Source organism: Ammodytes marinus, assembly GCF_949987685.1.
Source record: "Ammodytes marinus genome assembly, chromosome: 9".
Taxonomy (NCBI): domain Eukaryota; kingdom Metazoa; phylum Chordata; class Actinopteri; order Uranoscopiformes; family Ammodytidae; genus Ammodytes; species Ammodytes marinus.
In genome coordinates, this window is record NC_137213.1 from 17,619,092 (window position 1) to 17,635,530 (window position 16,439).

Genomic DNA, 16,439 nt, shown 5'->3' on the forward strand with positions numbered 1-16,439 from the left:
AAGAATGGGAACAATGAGTAGCCTACTAAGTGCTTTCAACAGACAATATGAGTTGCTATTAAATGGTGAATGGGAAATCATGAACAGAAAAAGAAAAGCTTCAGTTATCTTCTACTGGTGGGAAACGTTCACACACGAACAGCATGCAGGCGGCTGACCAATGAAAGCAGAACCTGATGGGAGTGGTGTCTTCCAGTCGTTCACCTGTCCACAGGTCATGAGGGGGCAATGACTGAGAATGAAAATGAGGCACATTACGGGCCCTGGTCTTCAGAGAAACCACATCTCAACATACCTAAATGCCTATAGGAGATTTCAGACAGATTTCTTGGCCAGGACTCTGCACCCCCATCATCAAAACACCAAATGAGGGCATATCATCTGGAAGACTGTTGTTCATCTCTCCAGCAGAGTTCAGAGATGTGTAGAATTAATGCCATGAAGCAATGGCCCTGCTCCAAAGGTTCATAGGGATCCAACACCTTACTTAATGCAGCGCATTTATATTTAGCATCTGACTTGCAAATAGCATAAGTAGCATTTCACAGTGATGTGCCGTGCTCTTGGGCACCACTGCCGAAGCTTATTCAACATTAATTATGTCTCATGCATAATGATTGGGTGTGCTTGCAGAATCACCTTCTCATGAGAGACTGTATCCAACATATAAAGGGTTTGTTACACTCTCAGATCACTTCCTTTCCTCAGATGAACCTTACTGAACATTATAATGCTGTGAGCACAACTTTCCGGGCTTTGACTGGAGGATATTTCAGTGGTGCTGCTCACTGGCAGCAGAATCTATCACAGAGAAAGATGTGATGCCAAGTGAGACCAACACATGACAAGATAACCCGGGTTCCAGGAATTCAGTGCAGCTTGTTCACGAGTCAAACATCCTTCATATTTGACAATACAGTTAAAAAAATAACTAGAATTAGAGTTAGGAGTCAGGAGTCAGGCTAAAGCAAATCACAGCAAGCCATAATGTATTAAAGATTTAAATTGATGGCATTGCATTAAACAAAAGTGGTCACAGACCAGCATGCATTTGGGTATCATACTCTTTGATCCTTTCCAGGTTAAAATACTTAATTCCTCTGGGAGTCAAAGCCACTCACTGTTGACTGATAGAACAGTCCCGCACAAGACTGCAGCTGATTGGCTGTTGGCAAGGCAACCAGTTCAAAGCGCTGGTCTGGACCACAAGCACTAGAATGAGCCGGGGCCTCTGAGAGCACTGATAGGAACGGTAGAAATTTCACCCAAAAGCACACTCTCACACAAAATGTTTTCATTCACAATCGTATTTCATGAAACTTGGGGTACAGAGTGTCACCAACACAACATTTTATCAAGGAGCTGCCGGCAACAGACAGGCAGGGGTGTTTGGGCCCCAACAGCGGAGGAACTGGGTGCCCTGCAGCCTGAAGCACCAGCACACTGACCCACATCTCTTCCATCTCCACAGGATTCGTTAGAAATATATCTGCAAGGATGCCAGTTTGGCTCCAAAATACAATAGGAAAAACAACACATCTGCTGTCCTGTGTGACAGTGAAGGTGAAGATCAATGGTTTTTGTCTACATGACAAGAAAGCATGAAAACAAAGGTCACATGCATTCTGCCATTATAAAACAGTTAATAGCCTATTTCAGGTTGATAAGAATAAAGTGAAAGTTAGGTTTAGTTAAGTATAGAAGTAGTCAGTACTAGAATGATCTCAGACAGCAAATTACTTTTCATTACATTTGGTCATAAAACATTTGCCATGGGCCTCAAATGGATTAAAAAATCATCAGACATAGGCATAAATGCATTTTTCCCCTGTTTAAGGCTACATTGACAAGGACCCTGAGACCTTGATGCACTATACAAATAGAACGTTCCCCTCACCTTTTTTTTGTGGGACAAGTTTCTCAATTGCTAGTCATAGTCGGTTTGTTACAGATGAAAGTGTTACGTAAATGAAAACCCTACAAACTGACACCAGAATACAAGCAAATACACCACAACCCAATTAGACCTTCAATTACCATTTGCCCTTGAGCCAGATATTGACAAAGTTCAGGAGCCACGCATGGATTTGACACTTTCAAAAAAGAAAATAGCATAGGCTACTTACGGTTTCCCCTGGGTCCGCTTTTCCTCCTCTTTTTCTTTCTCTCCTCCTCGGGCTACGGATTCAAAGCCGTCAGCTGCGTCCCTCCATTGCGCCTTCGTGGAACAATGAAGGAAATATCGGGGCACGCAGGCAGCTACAGGTTGCAGCGCAGACTAAATCGAAGATCGGACAGCGGATGACTCCTAGCGATCACACGTCACTCCACCAGAGGAGAACCTCAGTAGATCCCAGAGAGTGGCCTGAAGCTGATGCGCATTCCATACAGCCCCGTGCCAAAGTTGTCGAAGCGGCGCGTAATTACTGATTCTGAGCCTCCGGAACAGCGCACAACGAAGCAGACAGCTGCTGGCCGGCTTTGGAGAGCAGGAGCGACAATAGCCGGTCGTTGGAGAACTCGGCTGCATGGGAGTATGAGGGGAGAAAAAACTCTATAATAAGATGGTCCTCATCGGCTCCTGTTGAGGTGGGAGGGAGACAGCGGGGTACCGGGTGTCGTGTCCGTGATGCAATGCGGGTACCGTCAATGCCATGTCCCGCAGTTTTCTCCTTGTGTGCCGAAATCCAAGCGCCCCGTTCATTACCTGCGGAGGCTCGGCGCACATTCGTCTTAATTAACGGCGGTCGGGATTGCCTGCAGAGATAGGAGGCTTGGGGGGCGAAAAATGAACCAGGTGTAAAGTGTTCATGCTCTCCTCTGTCTCTCAGCATCTCTCTTGCTCTCTCCTTGTAGGTGACAACACACGCACGCACACGCACTCTTGGGTTCCTTTCAGACGTTATGCGCCTCAATTATGGCATGCACTAACAGCTTGGGCGCACATAGGATAGGGCAGGAGCTTAGTCAATGTCCAGGCTGCGGTAGGGGGAAGAACACGTGTGCTTGAAATGAGAATGAATGGTGCATTCCCCAGTGTTTTCTCCTATCCGTGTCTTTGACAACCTGGTATACCTCCTCAGCCCCCACATGGCAATTGAATTTGAGCGCCACCTTCCTCCAGCTGCGCCCTGCAGACATTACAACCCAATTGGATGATTTTACATATCATTCTTCTTCACAGCCAGTAAGGTTATAAACTATCCTAGAAATCACTTTGTACATGATTTAACCTTGTCCTTCCTGCAAAGAGCAGAAGTGTTTGTAGGAATAGTCTACAAGGAGCAGTTTAGTCAAAATTGAGGTGTTATTATTACAAAATAAACATATTGACCCAATTTGGAACTTTCTTTAAGCTTTTGTAAACATAAATGTTAAACCAATCTGTCTTTCTGGTACATTAACAACCGTCTGCATGGGATTGTAGGTGTCTGCAATTCTACAAAACTCTTGTTTACAAGTTATAAGTGCAGTATGTCAGTCAGAGACAACACAAACACACCCACATTTAGATTACACATTACACATACCCACATGCTGTGTGTAGGCGGTTTAGCTCCCTCTGACACCAATTTTGTGAATTATATGAACCCAAGCTGCTAACGCTATTGGCCAGTGCAACAAAAAGTAAATAGCCTCCAAAAGTAGTGACTTGGATCGGATGTCAGCTGTGTAAATGGAGTCTTTCACAATAATAAATGATTAACCTCAGTTAGCAAGCATGCCATCCCTGTGGCGCTCGGAAAAAGCCAAAGATTGCAATAAAAAACGTCATCATAACTTTGTTATGATGCGCAGCAGGGAAGTTAGAACGCATCCTGCTCTCAGATAACACTCACACTTCCCACTGCTGAATGAGAATGTGGGAAATCAAGTAGTGAGAAGACCAAAAGGACGACACACAGCTCCTCTACAGTGGACACAGGGGGTTTTCCTGGCACATTTCTTAATGGAACAAATGTGGATTAATCAGGAGCCGCCGAGCAGGGCATGGCGTTAAGCAGTGAGTAGTAAGCCCCAAAAACTTTGACTAAAGAGGTTTTGAATGCACTTGTTGTAAGTTGAACAAGCTGGCTTGTATTGCCTCAGCTTTGATGTGTGTTTTTGTGTTGTCCAGGAGGACTTCTACTGCTCTGTATTTTAGCCTCCGAGGTGTGGGAGGCTGAGACCAAACCCATAGACTTTGTGTGTAATAAAGGCACCAGGAGGGCTATGAATATTGTGGTTGAGATGGAGAGTGCACTGGTGAGGATACTTTTGAGAAACTCACCCAACATTTCTCTGCCTCCCTTTCCCTTGTTGAATCTAATCCTCATGCCTGCCTATTGTTACCTTTAGTCTCCCATCAGTCTGTCTCTAGTCCAACTATCTGTCTGACTTCCATCCGTCACCTGTCTCTTCTATGTTGCAGTCTGACTGTCACGGCTGGACAACCCCCTCTTCATCGTTTCAGCTACCATGCACAGAACTTCATGTGGCATCCTGGGAAAAGAAATCCGTATGTTGGCACATGTATGAGTCCAAAATCCTCTACAACCGTGGATGTACATGTACTACTTGCTTATTATTGATTTTAGTGTTTTACTTTGTCTTCACAAACACATTTTAATGTTTTCCTTTTTCTGTATGTGTATATGTGGTGTGTTACCTCAGCACCAGGAGAAGAGAGGAGACATAGTTGCATCATTGAGGCTTCTTATTGAAGGTGTGTCGGTCGTGAGGGCCCTAAGCCAACCGGACTGCGCTGCTCCACTACTGCAGAAAATAGAGAAAAACATCAACAACTACCTGCTCATTCTGATGCACATTCAACTGAGTGTAAGAAGCGGTCACAGCACACGCAGACAAGCTGACAATAATTCCCAATAAGCTCTGATTTTTGGTGATTTTCTTGTTCAAAAGAAGCGTGCATGTGGAGGTTAAAATCCCTAAACATGTCATGGATACAATTATTTCAGCGATATTTCACGATTAAGAAGGTCCTACATAAACATAAATGAAGAAAATTAAGTGCTTTTGAAACAACCTAAACTTCTTAATGATTTTAATGTTACATTTTGACCTGCAAATTGCCAAATTAAAGCTAACTGGGCTGATCTGTCTTCACCACTCACACATTAAAACACCTCATAAACATTAAAAGTAACAGGGCCAAGTAAAAATAATTTCAGTGATGATGAACATTCACACATAGCGAGTGAAAATGTGTTGATGGGCTTCTCTCTAACCGGTTCACATCTGATTACGAGGCATTATCAGTTCCCTCTGGTGTGGAAATATACCGGTTTCTCGTAAATCAGTGGCTTACTGGAATGCAGTATCAGTGCTCTGGGTGCGATGATGTTATGTTGTGTCCCCAAGACTTCCTTCCACAGGATAAGAAAATGATTACAGTGCATACTTTCCCAGTGAGACAGTATAAGATGGATGTCCTGTGATCTGTGTTTTACACAATATCCTAAAATTTGAATTTCAAGAATCCTATTATTTTTTCTCAGTAATATACAAAATACAATTTTTTAAACCTCTGTTGGATGTTATGTCAACTTCCATTCTGGTTATATTTTTGGATGTATGTAAATATTATTTCATGTTTGTGTTTTCTGTCTGGACTGTAGGGGCCAGTGGGGAGTCCAGCTCCGTCATGTGTTCATCCAAGTACCCAGAGTTTCAGCACAGTCCTTCTGAACTACAATCGACTGATCTCAGGCAAACTGGAGCGGTTCATGGTTGGCCTGGAAGACAGATGCACATCTCAGTAACACAAAAACAACTTCAGTGGATGCAATGTTCACTCACAAACAGAGCGAGATGAATTCAACGGGTCAATAACATAAGGACGACAATCCATCAGAGAGAATTTGCCTGGGGGGGGTCAGGATTTCACCGCTCACCTTGCCGCCTTTGTATAGTTTCTAATTTATGAAAAGTCTGCTTTTTGAAATTTGTAGGGGTCAAACAAAGAAATGCACCCTCTCTGCTTGTTAATAAGAGGAACTAGGGAAACTAGAAGGCAGCAAATATGAGCATCATGGACAAATACATTTATAATAGCAAGGATGTTTTTTGCATTGTTCTACATAAAAAATAGGGGGGGGGGGACAATAGTTTACAATCCTACATCTTCCAAATGGCAGGTATCTTTTGTTTTCTCATATGTAGCCTCCTACAGGCAGATATTCCAAGTATCAACTGGACGCAAAATTATCAAAATCCAAATGATTATTCCATGGGTCTTGAAAGTGGGTGGATAATCACAGCCAATATCCATATTTTAGTCAATCCTATTCAAAATGTTTCTATTTTTATTCTGGTTGTTGTGCAAATATTGCGAGACAGTTCATGCAAATTAGCTAAACTAAACATAAAACCATGGATTCTTACTTAACCCATTGATGACTATGGCAATCTAGGATGCATGTCCTTAATGCCTGAGGGTTTTCTGAAAAAATAATACTAATTGTCAAGTCTACCAAAACCTTAATATCTAAGCATGCGTAGCACATAGAAACATGAAATAAAATACATTTAAAAGTTAAGGTTCACAGGTTTTATGCTCATACATGCTCCCTTAGCGCTTTTAAACCAACACATTTTTCTAAAAATCCTCAAAATTAGATGGGGCAGAAAAAAAAAATAATATAAAATAAAATATTAAAAAATAATGTGCTAAATGAGGTTATAATCCTGCTTCCTTTTAGAATGGATAGTAGTGACTGAGTGTGCAGTGAAGGGATAAAGATAGACAGATATAGGAAGGAGAAGATAGCTTTATTTTATTATTTAGTTCAGTTATCACTAGCACCATAAATCCAAAGTTTTGGTAAGAATTTAGAGAGCATATTTTGTTTATTCTCATTGCACTTGTAGATCTAATCTCTGTTTACACTTTTATTTTTTGTTTTTTCATTTTCTGTAGATGTGGGTATATTATTTAATATTGCTTTCTTCAATTCAATACATTTGAACTTTGGTGTCTTTGTGAATTTGTGTAGCCTACATAAAGGCCTAATCAGATTTTTTTGTTGGTTAAGGATGACATTTTTGCCACACTATATTGATGTGCAATCTGTTTCTGATACAAAACCTTAACAATACACTTCATTCAGCAATAGTTGATTACTAATGCATCATGTATTCGGTTTGAAGACTAAATAAGTTAGGCCTATGCTGTTATTTTATGCATAGTTATTTCCTAATGCAGTCAGGTAGGTTTAGAGCTTATCAATGAGAAATTTAAGGGATTGAATAATTTAATTAGGCCTACAGGAAGCAACGTCATTACTCAATTAGCAGACTACCTGCTGCAGGTGAACAGGGCCGGGTGCAGCGGAGGAGTGGAGTAGAGGCTAAAGGCGGCCATTTAATTTGCCAAACGCGGATTCAAATGTTAGTAGGCTACATTTCACAGTCCTTTCGAAATATGTTAAATTGTTGCGGTTGACACGATTCTTTTCAGTTAACCACCATGACGGAAAAGACTCCTCTTCTTCATTACCGACTCACCACCAGCCCGGAGCAGAAAGATGAGCCTCAACCGCCTCAACACAATGGAGCCAAGACGGACAGAGACGGTCAGAGGTCCAAGGAGAAAACCACCCGGAAACTGGGGGTGGTGTTCGGCGTGGTCATGCCAACTTTACTGTCCATGTTCAGCGTCGTCGTGTTTCTGCGAATTGGTTAGTAAAGGAGGTCAAATAAACTGTTAAAAAGATATTTAAAATATATATATATATATATATATATATATATATATATATATATATATATATATATATATATATATATATATACGGCCAAGATTTAAAAAAAAAAAAGAGTACATAACACATTTAAAGTTACCTGGGAAAAGGTCATTGGCTTTTTGCAACAAGTAGGCTAACAAGAAACGTATTTGCCAAAGTAGAATGGTTCCGTTCATTGGCTGCTATTTTTTGTTTTGTAGCATTAACAAAATTTGTGTTAAAAAAAAAGGCCTACACAAATTCACAAACTTTTTACAGTTCCTCACTTTGCACACCTATTTTCTTTAGTCGTGGGCCTATAACATTTTTCCCAGAACCAGTGGGCACATAGTGCTTTCTTATAAGATTTCCTCTTACTATTTGCAGGATTTGTTGTGGGTCAAGCAGGTCTCTACCAGTCCATTGCCATGTTCTTAGTGGCCTACTTCATCATCACGATGACTGTGCTTTCTGTATGTGCCATCTCAACCAATGGAGCTTTAGATGCTGGAGGGGCCTACTGTATCCTTCCTTTCTTGCTGAGAGACTTAACTAAGTTTGTGTTGACCAATGGTCGATCATTACCAGTCTTTATCAAGGTGAGATATTGTGCCCTGTCATTGTGGGTTTACTATGATTATTTTTTTGTCATAAATTCCTCAACTGGGATCCCCAGACATGATCAGCAGAGCCCTGGGTCCAGAGTTTGGCGGCAGCATTGGGATCATGTTTTTCTTTGCCAATGTGTGCGGCAGTGCTCTCTATGTTTTAGGTCTGGTCGAGGCCATCATGTCTACCTTTGGCATCCCAGAAGGTAAGGTATAGGCCTATTAGGAAATGGTGGGACATCTATATCAACATTATGCTTGTTGTTTGCTGTATTAATGAACCCTGTTTTTCTGTCCCTCAGACTGCGACACGGCTGCAGATCTGCATCAAGTGTTGCCTTCGGGTTACTGGTGGTCTCTGCTTTATGGCACTGTCGTGCTCTTCCTGTGTTTACTTGTTTGCTTGGTGAGACTTAGTTTGTATTTTGTAACTGAAGATGCCATGTTATGTTTTGCTGGATACCAAACCATTTGTTGGACCATATTGCAACAGTAAAGGAAATTAGAATTTAACAAATTTGAGCCTTTTCGACTCATTACTGTGCTTGTTAAATTTATTTTCAATCTGCCATATCGGAGAATTTGATTTTGCCTTTTATTTGTTTGTTTTTTTGTTTGAATTTTATGAATTCCCCAGAGGACAGTGGATTTCAACTAGCAAAATGTCTGGCCAGTAGTTTTCATGATACCTTGTGTTTGGCCAAATTGACAGTGATGCTAGTGGTAATCTATACGACAGTACAGTATATTCTAATTTTGACTGCTATGTCATTACAGGTGGGAGCCCATATTTATGCCAAAGCCACATGTATTATTGTCATCATAGTCGCTGTGGTCCTGGCTTGTATTTTCATCAGTTTTTTCATTGTGGGGCCAACTATGGTGATCCTGCCAGATAGCTCTGTTAACAGAACCAGCCTAAGCACAGCCAATTATACTGGCTTTCAGCTCCACACCTTGAAGGGCAACCTATTGCGTAAGTGTTGGACATGTTGTCAGATTCTATTGTTGGGCATATTATAGACTTTGATTGACCTATTAAAAAAATGTTGGACCTGTATAAAACATCCTTTGTTATTTTAGCTTACTTTGATTGTTTTAGCAGAAGATACAAAAAATAAATGACTTACCTAACCTCCTAGAAATCTCATTTGATTGTTTGAGTCATCTCTGATGTGTATGAATAATCAATCTTCCTGTCATCCCTTCCAGCCAATTACACAGTAGACTACACCACTGGTACAATGATGAGTTTTGCCACAGTTTTCGCTGTCATGTTCAATGGCTGCACTGGAATCATGGCAGGCTCCAACATGTCAGGTAAGATGGTGTCGGAATCACTTCAATAAATCAATTGTTGAAGGTGCAAACCAAAGGGCCCTTTTCTAGATGCCTCACCAAAAAGCCAAGCTGAATCCCAACCCTCTCCCCAAATCGTTGTCTCGCCTCATTGTACAACTATGGGTGCATTTAGGCAACAGTAATAAATAAGTACAAACATTTCCAAGTTTATTAATAAGAAGTTACCCTCATACTTTTGACAAGCAGAAATTCCAGTTGAAAACCAGGACAGGTTTACATTTTAGGATGTGATGCTTAAGTTCTAGGTCATTATGGGCAAATGGTGGGCCAGGTTAATTGTGAATATATTTATTTTTCTCGTATACGTTGATCAACAGCATATCCAGGCTGCTGACAAGTAAAGTAATTGGGTGTTGCAAAGGATACACCTGCTGTATTATATCTTGGTGCCCCCCCACATTTAGTGATTTTAATTTAATTTTTTACTTCTGTGTATTGCCTTGGGTTTTGATGAAAGGTGCTAAATCTATAAATCTTGATTATTATTATTATTATTATTATTATTATTATTATTATTATTATTATTAATGACATCTATAGATTTTGTTTTGTGAAGAGGGAACCTTTTGTCATGTGTTATCAGGCGACCTGAAAAACCCCAGCTATTCCATCCCAAGAGGAACACTTGCAGCTGTTATTACCACTTTCATCACATACAATCTGCTAAGTCTGCTGGCTGCCTGGTCCTGTGAACGGTACGATATACAAACAAGGGCCCAGTCCAACACACTGAAATAGTGCTATAGTACAAATAAGTATATGATTATGTAAAACAAATGTTTCCATAGTATATAGAAGTTAATCATGAAGCAATTTTATTTTGACTTTTTTTATCCATCATCCTTAGTCACCTTCTCCAGAGAGACTACAGTTTCCTAGGAGACATAAATATATGGCCGCCCCTGGTGCCTATTGGGATTTACTCCTCCACTGTGTCCGCTGCCATGAGTAACTTGATAGGGGCCTCCAGGATCCTGTATGCCCTATCAAAAGACAACCTGTTTGGTGAGATTCTTGAAAATGGGCCGACCGTGGCTCAGGTGGTTAAGCGGGTCGGCCAACGATCCAAGGGTTGGCGGTTCGATCCCCGCCCGGCCACCTGTGTCATGGTTGTTGTGTCCTTGGGCAAGACACTTCACCCACCTTGCCTTGTGTGAATGTGTATGATTGCTGTATTTTTGAGGTGGTGGTCGGAGGGGCCGTTGGCGCTGAATGGCAGCCACGCTTCTGTCAGTCTGCCCCAGGGCAGCTGTGGCTACTCTCGTAGTTTACCACCACCGGTATGACTGTGTGTGAATGAATTGAACCAGGAACCCTGTAAAGCGTCTTTGAGTGCCTAGGCAATAAAGCGCTATATAAAACCTATCAATTATTATTATTAAAATGATTCCTCTAGTCCAATGTTCAGGTCCTTCAGTCAGTTGGGCATCGCCTAGCATTAACGAAAGTATTATTTTATGGGCAGTTGGATTTTAGATTGATGATTTAATTACTAGTCTTGCTTGTTATAATCCGGGCTATATTAAGGCATAACTCCAGCTGGTCTTCTATGAAGCTGAGTCAACATTTTACTAATCATCCATCTGTTTAAAGGCCTCCACCTCAAATGTGAAAAATTGACACTTGTTCTAAATTTCATGCCTTCTTCCTGGCGGAGGAATGTTAATTTGGAAAGCATCGTTTGTAAACGGATGGTGTGCAGTGTTGACTTCTTGGAAGGAAATAATATTCTCATTGTGTGTGTTTGGCTTAAGGACAAATGCAAGATTACTCTTGTTGTTTTTCTGATTTAGGACTATGAACAGCAATAGAGTGTCTTTGGTTCTGTCAATGTTATAAATCTTTACAGGTGGATTCCTGGCACTGGCAAAGAAAACATCTCAGAGTGGGAACCCTTGGGCCTCAGTGCTTGTCTCCTGGTTGCTTGTACAGGTAGGATAGCATGCTGTATATGAGCTGTTTTCCTTTTAACATGCGGATTGAGGCAGATATATTAACAGCAGGAGATCTGAATGGGCACCTGTCAGATTTGGTTCTATAGATCCTAAAGGATTTGTTGCCCCATTGTGTTAGGCTTCAGATTGGATAAACATTTTTAACGTTTTTAAAAGTGTTGCCAGGGAGACAGAACTTGGTAATTACCTGTTACACTAGTAAGTGAACTCTTCATTTCACTACAATGTTATAGCGTCAGCACATTAGCTATATAGCTGCTGGGTGATATATATTTTTTTTTAATTCAGCAGAGGCGATGTATAAAATAGCTGTAATTTAAACCTGTTAAGCTTTTTATTATGGTGGTTCAAATCAGGGTTAAGGGACATCCAGAGGACAAAAGCTACTTATGTGGTATTGTTATAGGAAGTTATTGTTTGTATACATTTCTCAGTAATACTGAAGCCTGCTTACTTTAATTGCTAGAATTAATATTTTTGAATATCAATGCTTAAACCATGTAACTCCAACATATTGATTAGATATGTGTCACTTTTCTTTACTAAAACTAAATTATAAACTAAACAAAATGGGTGGTAATTCAGGCAAATTGCAAACCTCTAATTCATTATACAGCTGTTTCCAGGCCAAATGAATGTGCTTCATTCCCCCCACTAGGTGGTGCTGTTTGCTGGTAAATTGAACACCATTGCTGGTATTGTGACTATATTCTTCTTGTTGGTCTATGCTGCTGTCAACCTGGCCTGTTTGGCTCTTGAATGGGCTTCTGCACCAAACTTCAGGTACAGTGCCAGATATTGCAACTACGTTTGCTGAATGGGATTGTATCTGCACAATTATGGATTTAAAAAAAAGTAATTGTCATGCTATATTTTGTCATTGTCTTTCAATGTAGACCCTCATTTCGTTGTTTTACGTGGCATACCTGCACTCTGGGCATTGTTGGCTCCTTGGTCATGATGTTCCTGATCAACTCCATTTATGCGTTTGCCAGCATTGCCTTTATGCTGTTGCTCTTGATGCTGATCCACTACCTCGGTCCCATTAGCAACTGGGGCTACATCAGCCAGGCTCTCATCTTCCACCAGGTGTTCAGTCACAAGCAAGCCAACTTCCTCTAATGATGAAACAATATGATGCCAGTTTTTGAATGACTACACAATTAGAACACTCTCTCCTTTTCCCCGTGTTAAATTCACTCAGGTGCGAAAATACCTGTTGCTGTTGGATGTACGTAAGGACCATGTAAAGTTTTGGAGGCCCCAGCTGCTACTGATGGTGGCAAACCCTCGCAGCTCTACTGGTCTCATGACTTTCATTAATGATCTGAAGAAGAGTGGCCTTTATGTACTTGGACATGTACATCTGGGTTTATTGGGTAAGAATTGTGTCGCTAAAAGACAAATCGATAAAAAAAATTGTCGCACTATACCCAAAATATAAGTTTCTACACACTCGCTGCAACTGAAGGCTTTAAAGGGGGCTACATAAAACTTAGTAGTTATTGCCATTGTTGTCATAAGCCAAAAGAAACGGCAGCAATGGAAGTCTTGAATTCATATCACCCTAATGTTGCTAAGATGTTATGGTAAGAGATTAAAGGGTAGTCAAAATGTACTTGCTGTATAAACATAATGAACCCCTCATCCAGTGTTACCTCTGCTCTCCAACTTGGCTTGGTATGCTCGCCGGCCTTTTATTTTTACACAGGGAGCTGCTTACATTGATAAATCACAACAAATAAACACATTCTGCCCTTAAACGATTTTAAATGGTCCTCTTCCCTGAGATATTTTACTTTGTATGTCTTTGTAATGCTGCAGATGGGCTGCCCTCTGATCCTGTGCAGAGCCAATATGACTCTTGGCTGTCTCTAGTTGATCATCTAAACATCAAGGCATTTGTGAACCTTACCCTGGCTGACTCTGTCCGACACGGAGTTCAAAACCTGCTTTTCATCACAGGCTTTGGTAGGCGAGTTTACATTATTGCTGTTTGATGTCTGGTTTCCATCGTTCAACTATCTTTTTGCTTTACTGTAGGAACTTAACATCTCATCTAAAACACATTTGATACATCTGTTGACATGTAGGGGGAATGAGGCCAAACACTCTTGTCTTGGGTTACTATGATGACTGCACCCCTCAAGACCTCCTTCAAGGTAAAGTTATAAAGTCTAGAGGTCAAGGCTTGGATGCAGTGAATCTGTCCATAGACCCCCGAGAGCAACGTAACCCCTTCTTTCCCAATGTTCGGGGGGCTGAGGAACCCAAAGACTTTCAGGAAGAGGAATATGTGTCGGTGATTGCTGACGCTGTGAAAATGGGGAAGAATGTGACACTGGCCCGTAACTTCAACCAGTTCAACCGGGAGGAATTCCTGGATTCAGGAAAAAAGACTGGGAAGACGGGACCGTTCATTGACGTGTGGCCTCTGAATCTACTTCGACCAGACACCAGCGGCTATGTCGACATCTGCTCACTGTTCCTGTTGCAGCTGGCCTGCGTGCTTCATGAGAGCCGTGCCTGGAAACGTGCAAGACTCCGCCTTTTCCTGTGTGTGCAGGCCGGTTGCAGTCTGAGGGAAGGGGAGGAGAAGAAGCTACGGGCGATGCTAAAGGAGCTTAGGATCTCGGCTCAGGTGCAGATGGTAGCATGGGACCAGGTGGTGGCCCTGCACTGGCACAAACTAGAAGGAAGGGGGAGAGAGAATCTGGTAGAGTCTGCACATAATGATGAGACGAGGGATAGACAGGAGGAAGAGGGAGCTGAGGCGGAGGATGGTGTCCAAAAGTTTCCAAATAATGCTTCAAGGTTGACAAACGAATACATCTGTGCTGTCAACAATCTCATTCACAGAAATAGTTCCCCTCAGCCTGCTGTGCGTTTCCTGTATTTGCCACGCCCACCGGCAGACGCAAGCCGTTACCGTGCCTACCTGCACCAGGTTGACCTGTTGAGTCGAAACCTGGGCCCAACATTGCTCATTCACGGGGTGACACCTGTGGTCACTACTGACCTCTAACACTAGACTGTCAACTCTTGATCTATCAATAACCCTGATCCAGCATTGTTTCTCCATGGGACTGTTCCTGTTGTCACCAATTTATTCACCTGATATTTAATCCAGTATTGGACTTGACACAACAAAATGGTTTTGCACTTAAGTCCTATCCACTTTTTGTATTTGTACGGTTCATGTTTCCCTTATATTTTGAAGACATTTGGGTCAAATGGATTTGATTATCTCAAGTTTTCTTGCGTTTCATATTAGAATAAAATCATGGGTATTTTAAGCTAAATCATCACCATAGATATAGTGGCCTTTGTTACAATACTGTTACCACATTGAACCTTTTGTACATGTAAATAGCTAAATATATTAAAGAAATTGTTGTATTACCTCACGTTTCTTTCCTACAATTGAATTTAAAATTGAGCAGAAAGGCCTTGCTGCTACTATCCATTCATTTTATATATATATATTTTAGAAAGCGGTTCTTCAATCAATTTGTCCAATTTGGTCGATTTAAGCACCAGAGGTACCTGACTATTGCCTGTTAAATGCCTGCAGAGGGCGATATATGCCCAGACTCATTGGTCCCCTCATGATTGCTGTACCAAGTCTCTACAGTTGGTGTAGTGTCAGTGCTAATGCCAGTTTAGAAATGACCAAGTACACATGAAGGCTAATCTGATTTCACAGGATTTTCAGTATCTCAAACTTCCTCACCATCACTGAATCGGCACACACCAGTTCAGCTTGAACTGTTGTTGATTGGGTCTTGTACAATATTTCAATCTCCTGTTTGCCAGATGGTAGAATGTAATGGGTAAAAAAATGCATTGATGGCCAGTGGCGTGCACAGGTAGACCTGAAGTGGTGCTGAAGCACCTGCCCTTTTCCCCTGGCCCAATCAAGTGCCCTTTTGAAAAATAAATAAAAAATCTGAAAGGTCGTTTTTTTTTTTTTTTAACAGTGTATGTGGCCCATGCCGACATTATCATCTATAATGCTCAACGATTAAAAACGTTTGACAATAATGCCCCAATAAATATGCCCCCCCCCCCCCTCCTCCTCCGCCGCACACACTTCCTTTGTCAACGTGAACGTGCAGAGTGGACACAAACGGAGGCGCGTTGCTGCAGCAGTTGCTGCACATGAATGGAGTCAAGAGTGTATTGTTTGCCCCCTAAGCCTCAGTTGCCAAGCTATAACTTGCATTCATTTGTCTCTGTTATAAAGTAGCCTCTATTATGCAGCGCCACGGCTGAGCATAAATTTGCCGACTGTCCTGCTTAACAAGCTAGCCCAAAAAAAATAGATATGACGTGATGAACACAACTAATGTCGGCGGAGTTTGTCATTGGTACAGCATGTGAATCTATCAGTATGCTGAATATTTAGTGTTGTTTAGGTGTACTTTAGGCTATATAATTAACTCTTCACTTGCAGTAATTTATTTGCTAAATGACAAACAGGCAATTCCCAATTGCCTGCAGAAAAAGTAGCCTTGTGCCTTGTTGTTATGCACTCTGTAACCAAGCAGTCTTATTCATATGGTTGGTTGGTCTCTTTTTATTTACAAATTGCAGTATAATGCCTAGAAAGGAGAGATTAAAAAAGGAAAAAGAAAGGGAGCTACAGCAGGCAGCCCAGGGGAGCAGCTCTCCTGGACGAAAGCATCCACCAGCAGCAAGGAGGAAGATGAAGATGAAAGGTCAGAGTCAAGACCAGAGTCATGTTAACTGTTCAGGGCCTTTTAAAGCTCAGATTTTAATGTTGAACT

At 41.4% G+C, this 16,439-nt stretch overlaps 1 protein-coding gene across 1 annotated transcript; it reads left to right on the forward strand.

Annotated features, from left to right (window-relative positions):
• Positions 1-3,990: 3,990 nt before the first annotated feature.
• Positions 3,991-14,674, forward strand: thpo (thrombopoietin; the record flags this gene model as incomplete). The annotated part of the gene is made up of 18 exons (XM_080034046.1): positions 3,991-4,003; positions 4,118-4,245; positions 4,654-4,818; positions 5,619-5,729; positions 7,460-7,679; positions 8,112-8,246; positions 8,401-8,538; positions 8,635-8,738; positions 9,110-9,308; positions 9,545-9,652; positions 10,278-10,389; positions 10,542-10,699; positions 11,544-11,626; positions 12,308-12,432; positions 12,546-12,738; positions 12,854-13,028; positions 13,474-13,620; positions 13,743-14,674. The coding sequence occupies 18 exons, from the start codon at positions 3,991-3,993 to the stop codon at positions 14,672-14,674; spliced, it is 3,246 nt and encodes a 1,081-aa protein (XP_079890172.1).
• Between the last annotated feature and the right edge of the window lie 1,765 nt (positions 14,675-16,439).